General features: G+C 50.4%; 1 protein-coding gene across 1 annotated transcript in view; it reads right to left on the reverse strand.

The window, feature by feature from the left end:
- LOC119431596 (A disintegrin and metalloproteinase with thrombospondin motifs 9-like) overlaps window positions 1-22,664 on the reverse strand; it is a 372,677-nt gene that overhangs the window by 223,541 nt on the left and 126,472 nt on the right. Inside the window, exon 2 of the mRNA XM_049657933.1 lies at window positions 20,059-20,663. Within this exon, the coding sequence (XP_049513890.1) occupies window positions 20,059-20,663 (605 nt within the window). The remainder of the gene's footprint in view (window positions 1-20,058; window positions 20,664-22,664) is intronic.

The following is a 22,664-nucleotide window of genomic DNA, read 5'->3' on the forward strand; positions in this document are numbered from 1 at the left end:
ACCAGTGTACACTGATTTGGTGTTCCTTTGATAACGAGCTAACGCAGTGCGTAAAGGGTAGATCTTCGCAGCTACCAAGTAGGACATCTACAAACACAGCCATGTCAAAATCGAGTGCACAAAAAGCAAAAAGAAAGAAAAAAGTATCGTGCGGCAGTGACTAACAAACTTCCATGAAATCAAGTTATTATATTAAGTCGTAATTAAATAAGCAACAGTAATGAATTAAGCAAGCTGTGTTCAAGGTTATCCCACTGTTTATTTTTTTCTCGTGTAGTGATAAAGATAGCGTTATGGTAACGCGCGCTGTGCAGCACGATACATCGTGCCATGCCAGAATTTCGCAATATTTCACGCTGTGGCATTTTTTCCTTTGTCTACTTTTTTTTTTTTTTTTGCATTCCTCGGTCGCTGGAGTTGTTTTTTTTTATGGCGGGGACAGCCGACCCTTCTGTGGTTTATTGCCCAGGACGTAATAATTTATTAAACAACAAACAACAAAAACAGCAGTACAGCTGTGTGTTCGCATGTTGGTAAACGCACTCGGAAAGCATTTCAGACAGGAACAGCACGTTGATGTAGACAGTCACTAGACACCACCGCGCGCTACCACGCCTTCCTCTTTCCCCTGTGTCTATGGGCCGAAACGCTTTCCAAGAACGACAGTACGATTTCGTTTTCCCTGTAATCGCCCTAGAAGCATCGTCAACCAATCAGATGCGACGCAACAGGTACAGGGTCCACCTGTCGCATAGAGGCCACTCACGACACTATCCGCTGGCTGCTGTAGAACCGGCAACACTGAACACCTTGACTTCATGTTCGCTCAAATATGATTCATGAGCAGTTACAATAACCACGCGCCGCAAGTAATTCATTCCGCCATCACTGACCGCTATCGAATCTCCAATGTCCTCCATCGATCAGCGCGACTAGACGACCAACATGCAAATGAGTACGATCACAGAGGCCCGTTAATGCCTGGTTACCCACAAAGGCGAACGCGCTCAAGGCCTAACCGAAGGGAATCGGGGACAAAAAAGCCCGGTTTTCCACGTACGTTAATTACACCGCGGCAATAACCATGTTTTGGTTAGAAACACGCTCAATTCGTCCGATACCTCGGTTTCTGTCCTTGCAGTCGCTCAAACGAGTACTCTGTATTCGTACACCCGGAAATCCGGGCTGTCCAGAGAAACAGAACGATGACGTCCTTCGCGTGAGAATGTGTCATTAGCAAAAGCACTGGAGGCGCAACAGTCGCAGGTAGGTCGTGCACAGTGCGTGCTGTGGTCACTTATTAGCCTAACGTGATCGCGGTCACGCGTTAAATTGTGTCAGCACCGTTGAGACCTGCACCAAACCTTGCCCAACAAGCCGTGCCTGACGCGGCAGAGAGGTATACGCCGTCGTAGCTTAGTTTTTGTGCCAGCTTACGTTCGTAGAGACTTCAAATGTGGGGCAACGCAAACTAATGACGGACACAGCCGCTCAAACCAAACAAACAAAAGCACAATGAGCGATGTAGTCAAACTGCACAAACGTAAGATTCCGTTAGGCGGTCACAGGACAGGGCCGAAGTAGCACAGAGTTTTCTACAAAAAATTACTAGAGACAACTCCGGCGCTATTGTCTACGGAGCGGTTCCACCAGCATGTGAATATCGGACTCGCCTTCATCCTTCTGGCTACAAACGGCTTTGCGACTTTGCAGAGAGGTGGCGTGCAAATCGCAGAGCCAGGTAGTGACGGTTCACGAAAGCCAATCTCGAAGGCCACGCTTTTGTGTACTGCAGGCACCGGAAGCGGTACTGTAGGAGCCGCAAGCAAGTCACGGCCACCATGTTTCGGTAAACGCAACATCTTGACCGTTTTCGACAAAATGATGCGTTACAAATGTTACATGTAGCAGCGACTGTGCATGTGCGGAGAAACTTACTGCCTTCTTGCATTTAGAAAGAAAAAGAAAGAAAGAAATTCGTTGGGCCCTTCCACTCCGTGAAGATGGTTATTCAGCGAAGCTGAAACGTGCGGCCCCGGTGTTTATCACTGGGTTAATCCCGACGGTACATTAAAGTCTTTCTCAATTATTGATTGACTTCCTGGAAAGTTTGAAAAGTTAAGCTTTAATAACAAATAAATCCGCAAGGACATCAGATGCCACAAGCACGCAGTTGAGCCAAGTAAGTGTTGCCTGCTACTAATCATTCGCCTGCTATAGGGGATCGAACGATGGCAGCGCCAATGTTTCCTGTAGTTACTCTTGTAGGAAACTCGATGTGTTGCAGACGAACACGCCGGCCGGAGCAGACAAACACGCCGGAGCAGACGAACTCGTGGTACGGACGTGTTAGCAGACGACGAAAAAACGAGGTCATCGCAATCAACCGACAGACGCAGAAGAAATGGGCTCCGCTAAAGACGGGGAAGAGGCGGCGGCAATGACGGCGTGTGCAAACACGAGCGACCACTTTCACGCCAATCATGCGCGCGACGAAAACGTCACGGCCGGACGTCAGCGCCGAGAGCACGGGGGCCTAATTAGGCTCATTAGGGCCAGCGATTATTGCGACCGCGACACGCTAAATCGGTGCGCTCCAGAAAAAGCTGCTACCGTGCCACGGGCCAATTCTGACCGCTTTTCACGTAGGTGAATTCACGAATGCGAATCCGACAAACGTACTGCTCCTGTTATTCAGTGTACACATACATATATACTAGCAGTCGCGCAACAGATGAACATTTATAAAATGTGTACAGGTGAAGAGCTGCTCCGCAAAAACTTACATGGCGATCACGTAGATCTGTCGAGCATCTACAGTCTGCCACAAAAGTTCACGAAACGCAAGATTTGCGGGAATAACGAAAATAGCCTCGAACTCGAAGCTTCAGTCTGTAGTAGCTTTTTTGCGACCTGCACAGCTAGTGGATTCGTTAAATTAGACGTGCCGCGTCTAACAAAGCAGATACGCACACTCGGCCCTCGTGTCCATTAAACATTTGTGGCCGACTGTACGCACATATTGGGCAAACGTTTCTCGAAACAGAACCGTACCTGCACGTGAACGAGAACGCGCTTATTCAGCAGACAACGTTCGTCCGTTATTAAGTGAGTGAGTGATTTATTTTGATGAAATTGGGAAACGTTTGCAATTATTGTGTCGCCGCGACTTATCCACGAGCGACAGATTGTCCAATGAGCAAAGCATGATAACGTGTGGTGATCTGAACAAACGTTCAGACAATAAAGCACATTTCGTAAACATTCTTAAACAGCCGAATCGACATATCACTCTAATCTCGGTAACCTATACGCTAACTTATAAACATGAGTAACGAATAAAATAAGCGTTACATCGTCCGTCCTTTTGATGTTTACATTGTATTGCTCACGCTAAGGGTTACAATGACGAAACTGAGTGCGAAGGGAGCTGTTTATCAGTTACCTCAATCTGCTGCCGGCATGTAACCTCTATATTGTAACCTATAGAATTTTAAGTAACCTTTAACCGAGACTCCACGGAGACCTCATAAAGGGAGTGGAAGTCCGCAATTTACACATCAGCAAAGCGCAGGATAACTTGCCTGCGTGCACACATGGTTGATCCGCTTGATAAGCACGTGTACGGCTGCTCAGTCGCAAATTAGCTCATTCGCAAAAATAATGTCCTGCAAGAATAATGACAACTCTTGCCGGATCCGAACTACAATCACCGACAGAAAAAAATATAGCAGTCAGCGCTTTTCACAGGTCCTACAAAGGGGCCTGCAGAAAGCTACCTCGTTGTTCGACCGTATCATATTCGCTCGCTACACGCGATTTGGTTGCATGTAACATGTTAAATTACCCGATAAGGCGACACATGCTGTACCGGAAGTGTTTTTATTTTGATTCACACATTCGCGGATTGGGGACCGCTTCTGACATACGTTCAGTTTATTCCGCGACAAAATAATGCTCCTCTGGCACTTCTGGCTTGTCCATGGGGCGAGAAAAAAGAAAGCATCATTACTACTTTGGTTTATATGGTTCCTACCTGGAAGGTTCCTTTGTCGTGTTTGCTAAGTCCGAATTTGGTTGGCTCATGGAGCGAGCTCAATCGCAGAGTGAGGTACCAACGTCTTCCTCATATTAAAGCCAGCCGGTGCAATGCGTGATTGCCTATAAAAACCAACCAAGGAACTTAATGAGCGTTGCCCCAACGGAAGATATATTGCTTGAGCATATTTTAGCAAACAATCTCTGAGGCCGAGGTGAGAAATTGGAGCAACAAAATGCAATCACTAATCCGCTTGGCACGTTTCTCCAATTATTATTTGTGTACTCAGCAAAGGTACGTCTGCAAAACGCCATATTATGCTATATTGTACAACACGGCTGCTCCAACGCGCCAATCTATACCAGCGTGGTAACCCAGAACGGAAAAGCCGCGCACACAGCCGCTCTAGTGCCGCGGATGTCTAAGTTCTACCACCGTAGTGGCAATAATGACTGTGTTCAATGCGGCGGGCGGGCGGGCGGGCGGGCGGATGGATGGATGGATATGAGTGTCCCCTTTGAAACGGGGTGGTGGGTGGCGCCACCAAGCTCGCGTTCGACACTCCTTCCAAGAGCGCACTCTGTCGACGAATTTTTGCTTTTGTTTTACTCTCGACGAACCCGTTTTTGTTTGAATATGTGGAGCCAGAACTGAATGTCCGAATCGTGCTTAAGCGCAGAAGCAGCGGCCATGTTTTTATGTCATCTCTCCGCGTCGCCTTGTATAGTTGCAGCATTGCATGACGGGACAGAGTTGAAAAGATGGCGTCGTTAACGGTGCGTGCGTGTGTGTTTTCTGGCAGGTTTCGCGCCAATTTTGTACCGTTCGCGTTACGCGCCGCGTCTTTTACATGGCATTGACGAACCGGGACTTGTTGGGAATATCGTGCGGCCGTTGCAAAGGTTTATTTTGCTGACTGTGAGCGCTACACCGTCCTCAGTTCGGCAAACATGTCATTACTGCGACCACTGCCCCGGATCGCATGGATGAATAGACGGACTTGGTAAGTGTTCTTGCATTGCGTTGCGTTGTCTGCCTTCTGGTATTTGGTTTTTTGTTTGTTCTTTCCGCGATGGGCTCCCCGTCGCTTGAATGTGTGGAAGCTTGTCAGGGTAGTATAACTGCTGGTATTCGCGCGTGAGTTTAGTGTACTACGTGCGCTTATGTAGTAAAGTGTTCAATGTCCTGCGACGACGGATATAGGGCTCCTTAGGAAATACATAGGACATGTATAGTGGTATGTAGTGAATAACGACTCGAGCGCACAACTTACAAAGTGTGTCGGGGCTTGAACCCTCGACCTTCCAAGTACGTAGGGTGTCGAACCATCGGCCTCCGAAGTGTATATGCGACTCGAAACCCGAACTTTCCCCAATGTCTCGGTCCGTATTGACGTCAGCTTTGCAGACGACGCATGACAAGGTCGGCGTCCTACATTCCGGTTGCGCCAGAAGCGCTCCCTGCAAACGATTCTTTTTTTCCTGTTCCTACCCTGCCCTTGTACTATCGCGGCCCGCAAAATAAAATTTGGAGCTCATTAACCTCCATTCGTCGTCTTTGTGGGTTAATTAATTCCGAAACGGCAACCCAGCGGCAGAGAGGCATGCATACCGTCTCAGTTTCGCCACAAGTCAGAACGCTATTTGAGCAGACGACAGAGTTCTTTGAGCAGACGACAGATCAACAAGCATCGACTGTTCCCATGACCTCGACCGACAAATGAAGACGCCTCGTTCATGCCACCTGTCAACAAATGAACGTGCAAAATATATTCAACGTGCGCGAATATACACGTACACACATTAATCTCACTACAGTTATGTGCCGCCACAAATGCAGACGTGAGCTCTGTTCTCATACGCACTGCAACGCTTTTCTTCGTCTGCACCGGTTTGCATGAACAGACGACAAAATGAACGCCGACTAAGTATGTTTAGCGGTCTCACTCAACTGGCCTGCTCCAACATAAATTAGCCGTATTAATCTATTTTATGCGTGCAGGTTAATGTTGGTGCAGTTGTGTGCTGTCCAAAAATGCACACTGTCGTATACACTGCATACACGCAGACATAAATGCACACAGTATACATGTCGGCTTATATGAGCAGACGACAAGATGACCAGCCTCATAGCTCAGCAGCATTTGGTGAATAACGGCACCACATTAAGCTACCTGTCAACAACAACAACAAAAAAAAGTATAGAAATAGATATACTCTAAAAAGCAATTACTTGTGCCCATATGCGTATATTTATAAACTTGAGGTAGAAGTCTGCATGCCGCTGGATTATTCTGGAACAGTAGATATTTCGTGTGAATCGCGTCATTAGTGGTAGCCTCTGTACAGTTCGAATGTCATTATAATGGCGTTCGAACGACTTTATATTGACTGCGGGTCAAAGTAGCCGCCGTTTTCATTGATACGACCACTGCGATTTGCCTTACATATTACGGTCGACATTCTCGGAGCCTTCGAAGATAAAAGGGACATCCGCGTGGCGAATCGTTCCAAAACGGCTCCGTAGAAGAGAGGGGGAAAGAAAGAAATCAAACAAACAAAAAATGAAACTCCAGGACGCCACCCTGGAATCGTTGCAGAGAGGCCAAATATTGCGTGGCACTTTTCCGACCTCCCAAAGAGCGCGTCTCCGCATCCCTGTCCCAGCCGTGATGCCCACATTTCTTTTTTTTTATTTCTGGACACGATTCTTTCGCGCAAGAAACAAAAATAGAAAACAAAAAAGCGCGCCTACCACCACGTCATTAATGCGGACCTAAGTGCACGACCTTTCTTTACTTATCCTCCACCTCATCTTTTATTAAGTTCTACTTTTCTCTACCTCCGATCCGTGCCCGATGCACATATCGGCCTCGTAACTTCTTTCGGCCAATTCGACGCACTTCTCCCTCACTAAATCGCGGTTCCTCCTCTTGCGAGTTCAAGACGACACACACACACACACACACACACACACACACACACACACACACACACACACACACACACACACACACACACACATATATATATATATATATATATATATATATATATATATGAGAGAGAGAGAGAAAAAAAACGAGTGAGGAATTTACCCCAGGGGATGAGAGAAAAGAGCAAGAATTGGGGCGCACACGGCACCACCACGGCGCACAGTGCAGGTCTAGCGCGACGAAAGGCAAGCCTAGTTTCACTCCTGCTCACAGAAAGGCAAGAAGGGGGAGCAGCGGTACGTCGCTCCCTACAGCATCGGGCGCCGGTCCAGGCCCGACCCCTGTCGCGGCTTTTCAGGAGGAAGGTGCGCGGGGTGGAGGGGCACGACTAATCGACGCGCTGCTCAGAACAAGCCACCCGAGTCCCCCACTGATTCCTCGGCGCAAGTTTTCTTGTTTCTCGGACGACAGTATTTAGCTAAAGAGCAGAGAGAGAGAGAGAGAGAGAGAGCGTCCTGTTGCGCAACTTGTCCGGCTGACACATTCCGACGAGAGGCCCCCGAGACAAACGACTCCGAAGGGGCTCCTCGCGCGGGAAAAGAAGCCCACGACGGGCGGTGTTCCAAAATGGGTCGTATGTATATAGTTCGCGAATGTGCACGAGTGCGCGCGTGTGTGTGTGTGCGTGCGTGCAAGTGAACAAATGATTGAACGAAGGAGCAGGTCAGAGAGAGAGACAGATGTCGTAGATGAATAATGAGTCAGAGATGAGGAGAACTCGGCTCAAGAACCTGCGTTTCAACGAGTGTACAACTGACGAATTAGTGAAGGAAGACGTGAATTAGCGATTGACCAACTGAGAAGCTAGAGGAGGAGGAGGAGGACGAAAGAAAGGGAGAAGGCAGGGAGGTTAACCAATGCAGCTAGAGAAGGAGTGAGTGAGTGAGTGAGTGAGTGAGTGAGTGAGTGAGTGAGTGAGTGAGTGAGTGAGTGAGTGAGTGAGTGAGTGAGTGAGTGAGTGAGTGAGTGAGTGAGTGAGTGAGTGAGTGAGTGAGTGAGTGAGTGAGTGAGTGAGTGAGTGAGTGAGTGAGTGAGTGAGTGAGTGAGCGAGCGAGTGAGCGAGCGAGCGTTTATTCAACGAGAAAATCACTGATCTGAGGTACGCGGACAAGATACCCTCAACCACAAATATCAGTGCCGGCGCTTTGAAAATAAAATAAGCTTCCTGATACACAGTACACCGCAATGGACTGACTAGCAAACAAATAATTAACGGAGCAATAAACAATGAGTCCCCTTAACGTTTCGTGTACTGCTTATTTTCGGCAGACAGATGCAGCGAAGATTTGCAAATCCTTGAGAACCGCATACATTCAGAATACATGCGGCTGCAGAGAAAAATGCCACCGCTGGCATCCACATCGGGCCCGTTCAAGAAGCCCTTTTGCAGTTGCACGCACTCGTACACTAAACCGAGTAATATGCGAACAGCTCAGTTCCCAAACACATGATCACAAGTTACTTCCGCGTTTATTAAGATAATTCATTTCGTGACGGCGCTTCTTCATTCGCGTCGCAGCAGCCCGCGGAATGAATGATCGGCGTTGGACGCAACGCAATTCCCTCATCGACTCACAGCTGGGAATGTGGACGAATTGTCCCAAGTGCGCGGTCAGACAGTTTCAGCTCAGCGTGGTCATTCCTGTCATCTGCTCTCCATTTTTTTTTTTTACTTTTCCGAGATGATGATTAACGCGCTTGCCCCGAATAATCATTGCGCAGCAACTGCTGACTCAGCAGTAGACGAGGAAGTCGTCACGTACGCCAACGACCTCTCTTATAGCTCCAAGACCAACGACCGCACTCTGCGTATCCTAATCTCCAGCAACGCGGCTGCGATACGAACGCAAGTGCGACCTCTTTTTCTTCCTCTCTCACGATCCAGCAAAAGTTGCTACATTCGCAAGACGTTCGTCTTACTGACAAGCCTTAACTGGAAACCGCGCGTTAAGTGCCCTTAATATCGACACGCTTTAAGCCGCGCCCCGGCGGCTCGGGGTTCACACTCGCGATTCCGAGATGACGCATTCGCGAGACGCACAACCCATAACTTCGAGACACCCGTCAAGTGGATACTTAATATCGACACGTTTAAGCCAAGCCTTCGGCTCACTGAGCGACGCAGAAGCTGAACGCTGTCGTCGACGACGAGGCGCTGACGGGCACCCATGCATCAACGATGTTATCTGCCCCGACCGTCTAGCCACTAGTCATCGTTCTTCAAAGCCGTCTGCGAGAGAAAGGCCTAGCACGGAGCCGACATGTGCGCGCATTAGCACGCCGTGGGCACGGTGTATACCGCGGAAAGCAGCCGTAATTGTTTCCGGTGCACTCGCTAGTGAGTTACGGCTTCGGCTTCATCTTGTGCTCCCACGACAGCAGAAGAACACAAGCGGGGCCTTCTCCGAATGGAAACCAGAAACGCCGCGACATACGTGTCGTCTGCTCGCCAAGTTACGCGGAAGGCGAACAGACGACGACGGCGAGACACGGTTCGTCTGCAACGCCGGCAGACGAACCAACTTGTACAACCAGCTTGTAGCAGACGACTACCCACGTGACACGCTATGGCGTGAGGCCCTTAAAAAAAATTGCTCGATGCGGCCTTCTCACTGAGCTGAACCATTAAATCATAGCTGTTGCGAAGTTCGCCCGAAAAATTCCCCGCTATGGTCTGCTACAGTTGCCAGACGTAACGACCCCTGTTGGCAAGAAAGAGGGGGCGGGGCGCTCGTCGTCAAATCGTCCACGTTTCAACACCACTCCTAAATCATTTACGATTTGCGAAACGCGCACCATAGGCCTCGCGTATCGAGAAACGGCCGGTTAATTGGACCAAATGTTCGGGTCCACAAACCATTACGTCACGTCTCCTTGAAAAAAAAGAAGGTAAATGAACATGCGGCAACAAACGATCAGCACCTGCCGAATGACACACTTTCATTTCACAACTTTTGGCAATAGATGGCAGAAATGATGGGCGGTGCTTTATTGATAAATCGCTTGATAACCTAACTCCGCATTAGGAGGCGCCCATTAAGCAATATGTCGAATGACAGGGAGCGCGACAGTTCGTAGACCTTGAGACTCCGGGTCAATCGGCCTGCCGGTTTCGAAACATAACGTCCCCGTGTAACATTGCGCAACAGCTTTGATAGAAGAAGAAGAAAAGATGGCCGTTCCGGAGAATGTACGGGGTAACGAAAGGGGATAGGGATGGGGGGGAGGCTGAGCGAGCTACCGGTAAAAAGAGCGGCACGCGAGACTCACGAAGAGGCTGACGTCATCGTGCGAGAGTATGCGAGACGAAAGCGTCTGATAATGGTGACGGATAGGCATCCTCGGCTTCCGCGTGCTCACCGAACCCAGGCCCTCCGTCGACTTCCTGCTCAAAGCGACCGTGACATGGCGACCTTGAAAGACGAATATGCTAGGCGTGTCTTCGAAATTCAAGAAAAAAAGGGTTGTATACCTCCGACAAAGGTTGCCTCTCGCAAGACGCGACCCTTTCTATTTTTATTTTGCTTCTTGCATTCGCTGCCACGCCAGAGAACTGGTTTTCTGCGCGGCGAAAATTCTTGTAGGATGCTCAGAATATTCAAAAGATGGAACGGATCGCCCCTCCTTCTAATACAAGATAAACAAAAAAAATTCGAAACATCCGACTGAAAAGATAGAGCCCATAGTATGGTCTAAGGCCACGCAAGTGATTTCGCAATCGTGTGAAACTAGCCGCAGTTTCGTGGCGTTGACATGTTCTTCATTTCCTACTACAGAGTTCTCGCTATAAGCTAATATTGCATCTCTACAACGACTGGGTCGCCTCTTCCATCCCTCCAAACTAACACGGCGCGCGAAGAACTTAAAGGGTCAGCATGCGTCTTGAGTAACCACCCTGCCTTGCACGTTCTGACGTTTTTTTCTTCGGCTTAACTTTGTTACCTGGCCCATTGAAACAACCGTTAGGTATTCGGGCGGTCGGTACTCCCGACAGCCGCAATTCAGAGCCCGACAGGCAGTATTTTAGCGCACGTTCAGCCCCCCTCTAGACCATCCAAAGATAAACACACTTCCCTGTAAAAAGCTGTTCCCCTCCATAAACGTTCCACCGAACTTGACCACAGTTCCGTCGAGACAACCTAGACTGCTCATTAGCCTTCCAAATAAGAAAAGGAAGGCACGCACGGGCCGGTAATTTAAGTGTGACAACGCACGCAATAAAGAGCTCAGCTGTACGAACGACGTACGGCGGAGCGCAGATTAAAACCTAACCTGTCCAGCAACGTCATTGGCAATGGCTTCCTGTGGTTCTCGGTAGGTTCCTGCAGTAGCTCACCCCGCAACCACCTTTCCCGTTAACGCATCGTCCACTCAGCCCTGCCTCGTCCGTTTCGCGTGTATGTAAGAGCATACATTTCTTTAAGCTAGAGCGCTAAAGACAGGCTGTCAGTTGCCGCAAAGTTTGTTCCGAAGCCCCTATAGAAGCGAGCCCCTCCCCAACCCTCGCCTATACCCTCGGTATTACCTCGCTTATCTATCGGCACACCTGTCGAGAGAGAGAGAGATAAACTTTATTTTCATGTTGGGTGGTGTCGAGAGAAAGTGGTGCTCAGGGAGAAAGCGCTCGATCGCCAGCGACGCAGAATTTAGTGGCGTCAATTCGGTGGGCGTGTCTGCCGTTCCATGTGCACAAAGACTGCAAGGCTTTGCGATCTTAGAAATGGCGGCAATTACCGGCCGGCGAAAGCGCGGACGCGGTGTATAGCCACGAAAATAATACCTGCTCTGCCGGAAAGGACGTGGGTTCAGACGCACGTCGACAAGCCGCCCATTATAGGCGAAAGTGGCCCGTTAATTAAAGGAGATCACGATTCCGGAACGAAAAGAATTTCGCGGAAGACATGAAGGAGACTATAAAGTATTGCTGTATCGGGACAAGCACGCGGCCGCCTACTTGTATACTGTTCATTAGAAAAAAATTGAATTTAAATAATAAGTATTTAATTTAGGACTTCAACGTACCTTCCGAAACTGAACATGCGGGTTATCAAGGAAGCTATGGAGCAGGGCTACGGATCAATTGTGGACCACCCGAAGTTATCTAACGAGCAGTTTAAGGTAAGCACACGGGCGTTTTTTGTATTTCACTCACCATCGAAAGGCGGCAGGGTATCGAACGCAGGACCTCGTTCTCAGCAGCGGAACGCCGCAACTACACTGTCACCGTGGAGCGTGCCCAAACAGTTCAGAAAGAGAGTAGAAAAAAATATCGCAACAAGTCCATCTCCTGTGTTTAGCGTACCGCGAGTGGCGTTCACGAACGCTTACTCATATCGTGTGGGAATGGCCGAGAGCCCGATGTGCGACTCCTGTATGCGCGAGGAAACGATCGAGCACCCATTGTGTACCTGTGCTCGCTACGACGTACAGCGCCTCTCTCTCGGGACAACTTTAAACCGACTGGACTCGAGACCGATCTCTGAGTCAAAGATACTCGGACCGTGGCTACACCCATCAATGGCACAAAAAGCGATTCCTGCATTAGTACAGTATTTGAAGTGCACCGGTTTAAGAGACCGCTTATAGTGTCCCAGTACATCGTCCCACGTGTACTCAGCACTCACTCTCTCCATCTTTTCCTCTTTCCATTCCCCTTTCCCTTATCCCTAGTGTAGGGTAGCAAACCGGACGATCGTCTAGTTGACCTCCCTGCCTTTCCTCTCTCTCTCTAGGTGTCTGCCCAGAAACATTCATTTAAGGATCAGTGACAAAAAAAAAAAAAGCTTTTTAGAGAACCGCTGCTCACGGTGCTCAACTCGTGTCGCATTCTTGTCGCTTATAAGCAGGTGCGGAGCAAAGGAACAAACGGGGTCCTGGCAACGGAAACGAAGTAAGAAGAGCCCGTAGCAGCTAAGCTAGCAGTGGAGGTCGGCGCCATCCATCGTGGGGCAGTGTTCCTCTTTCAAAGAAGCCAAAACAGCGGACACTCCCGAAATGAACGTTACAGAGTAGGAGGAGCCCCGACAACGGAAACGGTGAAGGAGAAGGCGCACGTCGCGGACAGATTTACTGCTCTCCGCGAGGTCTTGGGACAAAGAAACACGCAAACAAACTGGGCTCTGTTCGCGGACGGAAACAAACAAACAAATAAAAGGAGGCCAGGAGCCCCGCACAAAGAAAGAAAGAAAGCTGGATGAAAGGAGAAAGCACTTGTACTCTGAACAAAGAGAGCCGCTGTCCCCCCTTCCTCAGAGGCCTCTCATCGCTCGCAATTCACTGGCCTCCTTACGTAATGGTTCACTTTCTCTCCCCCCCCCCTCTTTCTTTAAACTTTTTATTTATGCAAGTCTCCCGAGCTGCGCCCATTTTAAACTTTCACGGTCAGTGATGGTGGACGCAGTGGTGCGGTCGCCTCGGTTATTGCGCGATCGCCAACGAGCCCACGTCCACCCCAATATTGACGCGTTTGTCTCTTTGCTTGTTTGTGTTTTAAGACGTTGCTAGCATAAAGAGGAACGACTCACTGTCTAGAGGAACGCCAACGTCGGCATAGAAGAAGGGAAAAAGTTGTAGAAAGAAAATGTGGAGCAGGGGGGGGATCGAGTGATGATAGCATGGCGTATTCATTACGCACTCCTATGTGCAATTCGTGAACTCGCCCCCCCGCCCTAAACGGCACTAACTTTCACCAGCGGCCGCAACGGGAAAGTTTGCTCGCATCACCCCCAGGAGTCGCTAGAGCGACTGGAGATAGGGGGCGCGCCCGTAAATCACCGCCGCGGAGCCAATCGACGACGGCCGAATGCTCGCCCGTGGCGCCCTCTGAGCGTCTTCGGCGCAACCATCTCGGGCCTAAATGGGCACGCCTGCCGAAGATGCGAATCGCTGGGAGTGCGCTCAGTGAGTGCGCCTTGTGTTCGAAATCGAAAAGGAAAAAAAAAAACGCACTCGACCCGGCGATTTGGGAGTTGGGATTGCAAAGGCGACTGTTTGGGCATGTTGGTAAGACATGAAATAACTTTATGCGCGCAAGGCGAGGACGGAGAAGAGGCTAAGACACGCGAGCGCAGTTTCACGAAGGCGACCGCTGAGGCCTCTGTCCAGTTCAGCCACAAAAAAATCGCTCAGAATGAGGGGCGATGCCCGAGCCGATACACATATCCCCTCCTTCTGTGTAAATGGCTGGCCATCCCACTGAATAAGAGTAGCTCGCGTGGTCCTGCGCTCGTGTGTCTCAGCCTCTTCTCTGTCCTCGTCTTGTGCGCGTAAAGTTCTTTCACGAGGTTCTTTCACAAAGTTCTTTCACTAAGTTATTTCGGATTGCAAGTGCATCTGCGAGTGTGGGTGGAGGTGGGGAAAAAAAAAGGAATGAGGGTCGAAAATGTTGTTGAGGTGGGGGAAGAAATATTTGTCGATAGGACAGAAACACAGGGCCCACAGAGTAAACCTATTTTCTTTTTTTTATTCTCACAACTACAAAAGAAGATTCTACGCTTACCCGTATACTTTGCTCTCGGTCGAATTTTGCACACAATGTTCAAGTTTCGGTCCACGTCGTTTGATAAAACAATCGCAGTTCTTGTTCGCCTGGTTCGCCACAGCGGCGGGTGCTACACAATTAATTCGCACAACGGGTAACTGCAGAGCTACGAGCTATATACAGCGATACGCACGTAGCCCATGACTTCTCGCTTGAAGTGATTCTAAAGGGAATCACTAAATATAGCTTCGACTTGTAGAGCATCCTCACAAACTCCTGCGTTTTTTGGCGACCAAAAGAATAAGGTATTTCCAGGCGGCAAAAATGAATAACGTTACCATACCTAGCCTCATTGGCGAGGTGCGTCAGCAAAATTTGCTCTGCGTTACGACGTCACGAAAACGTCAGTGACGCCAGGTCCGGTGTTTCCAAGACCAACTTTAGAATGAACTCAAAATATAAGTCTCTCCCCCGACCTTCTCACTCGCTAAGTGTAATCTTTTGACGCGGCGGGAGCCTGTGTTTCACTTCGAAAATATCGATCTGTACTCGTTTAAAACGTGACTGTGACGAGACGAATGCGACTAATAACGAATGTTTGTCGTTGGATGTGTCTTGCTTAAGCGAGTCAAGGCCTTAGTCAGGAGGATCATGCCCTCCTTCGCTGCTCTTGCACTGCGGGCGTACCTAGTCATTGCGCGAACGTAAATGAAATGAAACCGGCATTCCAAGGAACACTTTTCATCGAGCTTCACTGTCTCCGGCCAGACTCTGTTTCGCCCTCAAGATCGACGAGTCGGATGCGCCTAACTCGAAGACTGCTTCGGTCGACGGAGAAACGAAACAATAAAATACAAAATAAAAGAAAACGGGACGCGCGGGAAACGATGGGACAGAAAGGGGGGGCGGGGGGTGGGGGGATAAGAAAGAGAACGGGTGGTCTGCGGCAAGGACCACTTGCTGCGGACGCGAGGGCATCAGCGGCTGCATCCGGCGCAGCTGGATACAGTGCATTCCAGTGAGAGCAAAGGGGATGCGCAGCCGTATAGCCCGTCGCGAAAGCCAAGCACTCGACTACGTCGTCTCCACGACTCCGAAAGACGCTCAATCTTACTTCGTTGCCCGCGGAGTTACGTGGGACTGAGAGCGAGCCAGACGCCTGTGCTTTTTCTTGCCATGTTTCCCCCCCCTTTTTTTTCTTTTTTTTGTTGAAAAAAAAAAAGAAATTCAAGTACGCTGCGCGCTTGCGAGCAGCCCTCAGACACTCAGACAAAGGAAACGCGGAGGGATCAGCGACGCGCAACTGCCTATACAGCGTGGTTCTGTTTTTGCTCAAGTTGACGCAATGCTGATCGCGTAGATCAGCGACCATGGTTTTCTACTACCGAGTGCGAGGTTGCGGGTTCGATTCACGGCCACGGCGGCCGCGCTTCGATGGCGCCAAAACACAGGCGCTCAAGTTAAAGAACCCGAGCCGGTCGAGAATTGATCCGGAGCCTTCCACTATACTGCCTCCCTCATAGACCACTGCGGCGGTTGCCGTTTATCCATATTTTAATGGATAACAGACTTATCGAAGATCTCCCGTGAGAGATATCGTAATTCTGTCGCATCAGCTGGATCACTTGAAGTGCGGGCGCCGCTTCCAAGGCACATTGCATAGTGCTGCTGGCTAACTTGGAAAGTTTCAGTAATTAACGTTTTTTTAAGTAATCACTTTAGAACAGATGTTCCAATCGCGGAATTGTATCCAAGCAAGTTTGTCGCATCCGTCCAACAGTCCTCGTTACGCCGTCGTTGTGGCATCGTTTAGCTATAAGGCATCTCCTTACTCCGGCTTCATGCCCGCCCATATGGCGAATAAAAAATAACTTCGCTCAACTACAGCCAACTGGGGATCGAACGCACGTTCCTGCGGCCATGTCAAGTTGTGTGCAGGACCCGCGCGTAACTTCAGACGCTCGGCAATTTAAGCGGGGTTTCGGGCGTCCTACAGAAACTGAGGCCAGCGGTGTCCGTGCTGTGCACGTATTTCGGAGGCTACGCCACGCAGACAACACTGTGCGGAACTAAGACAACGTTGCGCGCGTCGCAAGGTAGTAGAATAGTCATATTAGAGAGTTTCAGATTACGGGACGCAAGCGGCTTGCGTACGCGAAAACTAGGAGCTACGGTACTGCGCATGCGCACAGCCCTATACGTAGACGTCCGCGCATGCGCAGTACCGTGACGTTTAGTTCTCGCGAGAACTAAAGGCCACTAAGGACTGGGGACCACGATACTGCGCATGCGCAGTGCCTTTACTTCTCGCGTAAGCTAATCGCTTGCGTCCCCTAATCTGAAACTCTATTATTGAACGGATGACGGTGCCCGCAGCAAGAACCTAATAAAATGATTGCAGGGCAGGGGGGGAGTCGCAAAAGTCCGTTGATCGTTCACCGTTGATGAAGTCACGTATACCATTCTCGTGGTTTCCGTAGCAGCTGATCTCGCACGAAGATATTCCGTAGAATAATCGGGTGAGCGCGCGCGTGTGCGAACACATTTGGCCGGCCCGTTTCGCACCCGCATCAAGTGTAAGCGACAAATGGCCGTTGCTGCTGGCTCGCCGCATTCGCGCAGTAGCCGCAGAAGTCGCCGCGCGCGCACCACGGTGCAAGGCCTCGCTCCGGTCTTCGTGGTTCCATTAATCTTCGGTCGCCTTCGCATTCTCGGACCCGGGAGCGCGCGCGCATGCTCAATAACCGTATACGAGAATTGAAATGGCGGCGCATATATGGGGTGTCTGTGCGTGCGAAGCCCGCTGAAGTCTGAGGACTGGCAGAGAACGGAGACAGTGGCCGTTTGCCTCAAGCGCACGGATGCCACGAATTTAAGTGCCATAACGCCTGCGCAAATGGTCCGCGCGGGCGCACGCGGCGAGATGGAATGCAGATGTACGGGGAAATAATGCGAGGCAATTCGGTCAAGGTTTCCGGGAGTCGAATCACTCGCACCAAGCCGCGTCGCTGTTCGAGAATATACGTAAACGAAATCGGTTTGGCAACCGCGAAACGAAGCGAGTGTATGCGAGTGTGGGAAAACGAAAAAGGACAGAAAGAAAGAAAAGTGAAAAAAGAAATAAAGACAAGAAAGAAGGACAACGTGACCAAGGAAAAGTGGAGCGGCATCAGTATCACGTGGAGTCGTGATGCTACACCGCCTGCCGTGGCAGCAGTAACAGTGTATGTAGGCTGTCAGACTGCGACCGAACGAAGATGTGCGTTCAAGCCGAATTACCTCTGAGTACTGCGCGCCTTAACTTACGGCGTTCATTGCCACATTCATAGCGGTCAACTCAGTATAGTTACACTATTGATCACTGCAGCGCTCCTGCTAGCAAAATACGGGCTGCTTCGAGTAGCTGACTCCTGGCACGTGACCTGTCTATCAACGTATATATGGTGTCCCAGCTAACGTTAGCCAAGCTGGTCAACAAAAAAAAAAGATTTTTTTTAAATATGGGGCAAGATACGATTTTAAAACCTGCGGAGTCCGGTCATCAGACCTATAACGATCGAACACCGTAGTTCTTATATAACTGTATATCATGCACCGTGTTTTTAAATCTTGTATTTTCATTGAACAGCCGCTGCTGCTGCCGCTGATTATGATGATAACGGCACGAGAAAACGGCCCATGTGGGCACGTTCCCACGGGCCTCCACGTTAAGCACGGACCTTTTCCACGCGTCCCTCTCACAGCGCCTGTCTCACGAAGCTGCCACAAACGAACACGAGTTGGAGTACGCGCCTCGCACCCCCGACCTTTGACGTTGCTGCAGAGACGCTGTGTCGACGCTTGCGAGGCGCAGGGGCGATGTACGCAGTCGCGCGTCGATCCCGCCTTCTTCGGGCAACAAGGCTGTACGCCGTGGCCACAACAACGGGATCCCGGCGGCAACAGTTCTCAGCTTGCAAGCTTGCTTGTTCGGGACAGTTGACCTTCGTTGACTTGGAGCCGTGGAAACGACCCCCGTGTGCACGGCATGCGCTCACAGTCGACAGCACAGCGCGAGCGAGCGTAACACAGGCGCGCGCTTAATCGTCACGTCGCCACGCGTGTATAGCAACAGCAGCGCCGGCTTCCTTGTCCGCTTATAGCGCCCGGAGTGTGTATTACCGCACAGCTGTGCGATGCTCCCGACTTTCTCGGCTGTCTCTAAACGCACGGTCCGTTTTGTCAGGCGTCAAGATGTCTGCCGAGGAGCACAATCATCCATCTGCTCGTTACTGGAAGTGGAGTGTATCAAGCCTGTATATACGTCGTCACACACCAATTCTGTGCAATGCAAGGAAGAGCTAAGGCTTGGGTCAGCCAATCAGCAACAGTGTGTTCCAGAGAAGGAACCACGGCGCACCCGTTGTGCGCAACTATAATTCTTGCATGAAGCTTCCATTCAGTCATCGCGCGGAGCACGATCCGAAGCGGACAATGGAGGAGTCCTTCCTCGTGGTTCTGTTTGGCGGTTGGCAATCGCTACGCGGATTTGGCGAGATGAAAGTATAAGGCAGTGTCGCACTGAGAACAAGCAACGACAGTAACTTATTCGGACGTCTGACTGTGCGTAAGTATACTAACAATTGTCGCGGCTAGGTGACAGGTCCGTTCGACAACACGTTGCTTTTTGCGCAACGCTGGTCATATATATACATGTATAGTCATTGCGCTCCGCGCAATGGGATTGCACTCTGACACATTATCACTTCGCACCTCCATTGCCATTGAATTATCTGTCGAACGGTCGGGGAAGGAAACGACCGCGGTACGCTTAGCAATCGAGTTATGGATAACCAACCGGCGCGATTCTTTACGTTGCTGCGTTGGTGGGCGGTTGTACACTGCCAAGGTCTAGCTGTATAAACCGCGGTTAGGAGCGCTCGCCTTCTCACGTTATGAGGCCGACAGCGGCAAATGAACTCTCGCGATCGAGTGATCAAATGAGCCGCAGGCGCCACAGGGGTGGGCAGTCAGTTGTTGCAACGAGACGAGTAACGGTCGTTTGCTGCCGAGTCTGTGCTCGTCTAAGCAATGTCAAATCTGACATGCACCACGGACGCACACAGAGCGGCTGCCCTGGGGGCCCGGGACCCTTGAAAAATTCCGGCTGACAGTATATTCAGCGCGCAGCGAGACCCTCCCCCCTCGGCCTCCGCATGGTTTAATGAGGGCTCCGGAGGCTACCCTGGATCCAACTCAGCCATTCACTGATCATTCCGTGGTATAGAGGGAGACGGCCACCCCAGATCGCTAAGAGCAAGCCTCGTCAGTGAAGAACGGGTAAGACAAAGGAAGAAACGGATGACAGAACCGAGTCTGTTATCCACCGTTCAAAGCGGTCGTTACCTGCGTTATAACGGCAACAGCGCGAAATAAACACGCGCGACCGACCAAGTTTCCGGTTACCCAGCGGCCGGCAGTTCCATCGACATCCGGAACAACCGTTCGCTGCTCTTAATCCGTAGATGTGCCCATAAATAAATAAAAAAGGTGACATGCACTGACCATTCCGTGGCAGAGGGAGACAACCGCCTTGGACCCGGGCTCGCCGACCACTTCGCCCGAGTAGAAGCAGTTGCGGACGTCGTCCGCGCCGTCGGCCTCGTTCTCGGCGTCCCCGTCCCGGAGGGGCACCAGGTCTCGGGCGTCCTGGCCGCCGGGAGCGTCCCGGTACCGAAGCGCCAGCAGCCTCGGGGACACGTGACTCGAGTCCCTCCACAGGCGCAGCGTGAGCCCCGGTTCGACGCGCCATAACACGGCGTCGCCATCTTCGTGGTGGCGGAGGCGGTGTCCACCGCGAGACGACCTCCGCGAAGAAGACCCCGCCGAGGGCCAGGAGGAACGCCGCCGCCGATTAGAGGAAGTGTAGGACGACGCATTGGACGACGACGTCGCCGTGGGCGGCGGACGTGAAGATGATGACGATGATGGTGAAGAGAAAGGTTGAGAGGAACTAGTAGAGGCAGTGGCGGAGGAGATTGTGGAGGGAGCTTGTTGCCAGCGGCTGCTGGCCGCGGGAAGATCGTGCCGCCTCGTCCTGGACACGGACGGACGCGGGGAGGAGTCCAGAGGCTCGGGGAACACGGGCCTTGTTCTCGGCAAGGAGGAACCTGCGCAAGAACAAAAAAAAAAGAACGAAACGGGTTGTTGCGTCATTCGTCCTCTACAAAAATCGTTATAAAAAGTATGTTGCTTTTTCTCAGGCGAGTTTTTGATGCATTCAATAAAAGTTCTGCTAAGACGCAATTGAATTTCATGAATGAATTCTAGAAGGGATGTCTAGGCAAAGAGGAAGGTATATGTATATAAGCAAAAACAGGGCGGTTAACACGAGGATATGTCCGGTTGGCTAACCTGTCTACGCCGGGCCCGCATAAGATTCTGTAGTCGGTGACAACCTAAGAATGCAGTGGCAAGTACACCGCTGTCCCAGCTATAGAAATCTATAGATGTATAGATGCGCCAGGGAATTACGTTTGCTCATTTCCGTGACGTCACAGCGGAGACATTTCTTTTTTCAATGTCGCGTAAACAGTCCCCGAGGGACGGCGACATTGTAGTCCTGTTTCACGGGCGGAGCTTCTACTGCAGTATTATGTTGTCACCGAATATTGAGCAGCTTTATTCGAGATATGCACTTTGCAGAGCCCCGGTGACCCTCTGCATGTGTGCAAACGTTTCTTTCAAGTGCGCCATGTTCCACGGTATGGACGCAAATGGTAAAAACGCACGATTCTCATCGTTTCTTGTTTTGTTTTTAACACGAAAGTGTTTTATGCCGGGGTCCACCAAGACTTCACTGGCGTATTTCCGTCACTGGCGTATTTCCGGCGTATTTCCGTCACGTATTTCCGTCACGGAAATACGTCAGCTTACAATGTACACGAACATAATACAAAGAAAGAAACCAGAAGAAAAAGTTCCACAAACATGCAAAATCTGGAAATCGAACCCACGACCTCTCGGTCCGCGACGATAGATCGCCGAGCGTTTAACCCATTGCGCCACAAACGCATTTGCAGAGAGCTACACAGACGCGCCTTATATATCTAACACTCCTCCGTGTACCCGCGCTCTTGCTCGGGGCGGTGCCGCCGCCTACGAGCAGAAAAGAGAAGTACTGCATTATGACACTAACGCGCACCGACAGTGAACGCTTCGGTGGTCTCAGCACTACGACGCCTCGATGCCAGCATTCGAAGGGACGCTGGCATCAAGAAGCACTACCAACGCCAGGTGGCGTTCACCGTACTCAGCACAGCGGAGCGTGGCCTCCGCAATTAGCTCTGAAAATGTTTCTGAAGTTGATCGCGGAGGCTGCAATTACGACGCGCTGTACGCGCTGATTTGACTCGGTGACGATTCAGTTACGTGCTTTGTCTTGCGCGTTGTATTAGTTTGTCAGTTACGTGCTTCGTCTTTCGCGTTGTGCTAGCGTGTGCAGCGTAGTGCAGCTTCCATATGCACGACGGTTGCTCATGGTCATCGATGTTGGTAGTCGTGATGGAGGAGACGTGCCACCAGGCGTCAGCGTGGGTGCATCAAAGCCTAAGGGCGCTTTAGCCACAAAACACCAATAGACATTATATATCAATGTGCAATAAACATTACACTACTTCTGTGAAGACACGTTTCACTTTCGTGTTCTATACCGATTCCTATATAAGAGGGATCAACCACATTTTTTTTTCTTCACATTGGTACACAGAATATAGCGTTGATGCAGAACAATACTCGTTTTAACACTGCGCCACCAGATGTCACCACCATCGCTTCGAGCTCCCATCTCGGCTGCCCGCTAATAACGGCATAACGCCAAGACAAGTAGGTATTATACTGACTAAAACTCTCCACGGTCTATACACTCGAACCCGGTTATATCGAATCTGAAGGGGATCGCAAAAAAATTCGATATATATGTAATTCGACATATAAAACAAAAATGTTACACAAACATTTTCGATGGGATTTTACTGACGTTCGTTATACACAATAATTTGCTATATGTGGGTTCGATATATCCGGGTTCAACTGTATACCTCAGACACCTCAGTTTAATTAAGGGAATCCGTCGCTCCTCAGTTTCCCCCTTCTGGAACCGCGAGTTCGAT

Source organism: Dermacentor silvarum, chromosome 10, assembly GCF_013339745.2.
Source record: "Dermacentor silvarum isolate Dsil-2018 chromosome 10, BIME_Dsil_1.4, whole genome shotgun sequence".
NCBI classification, from domain to species: domain Eukaryota; kingdom Metazoa; phylum Arthropoda; class Arachnida; order Ixodida; family Ixodidae; genus Dermacentor; species Dermacentor silvarum.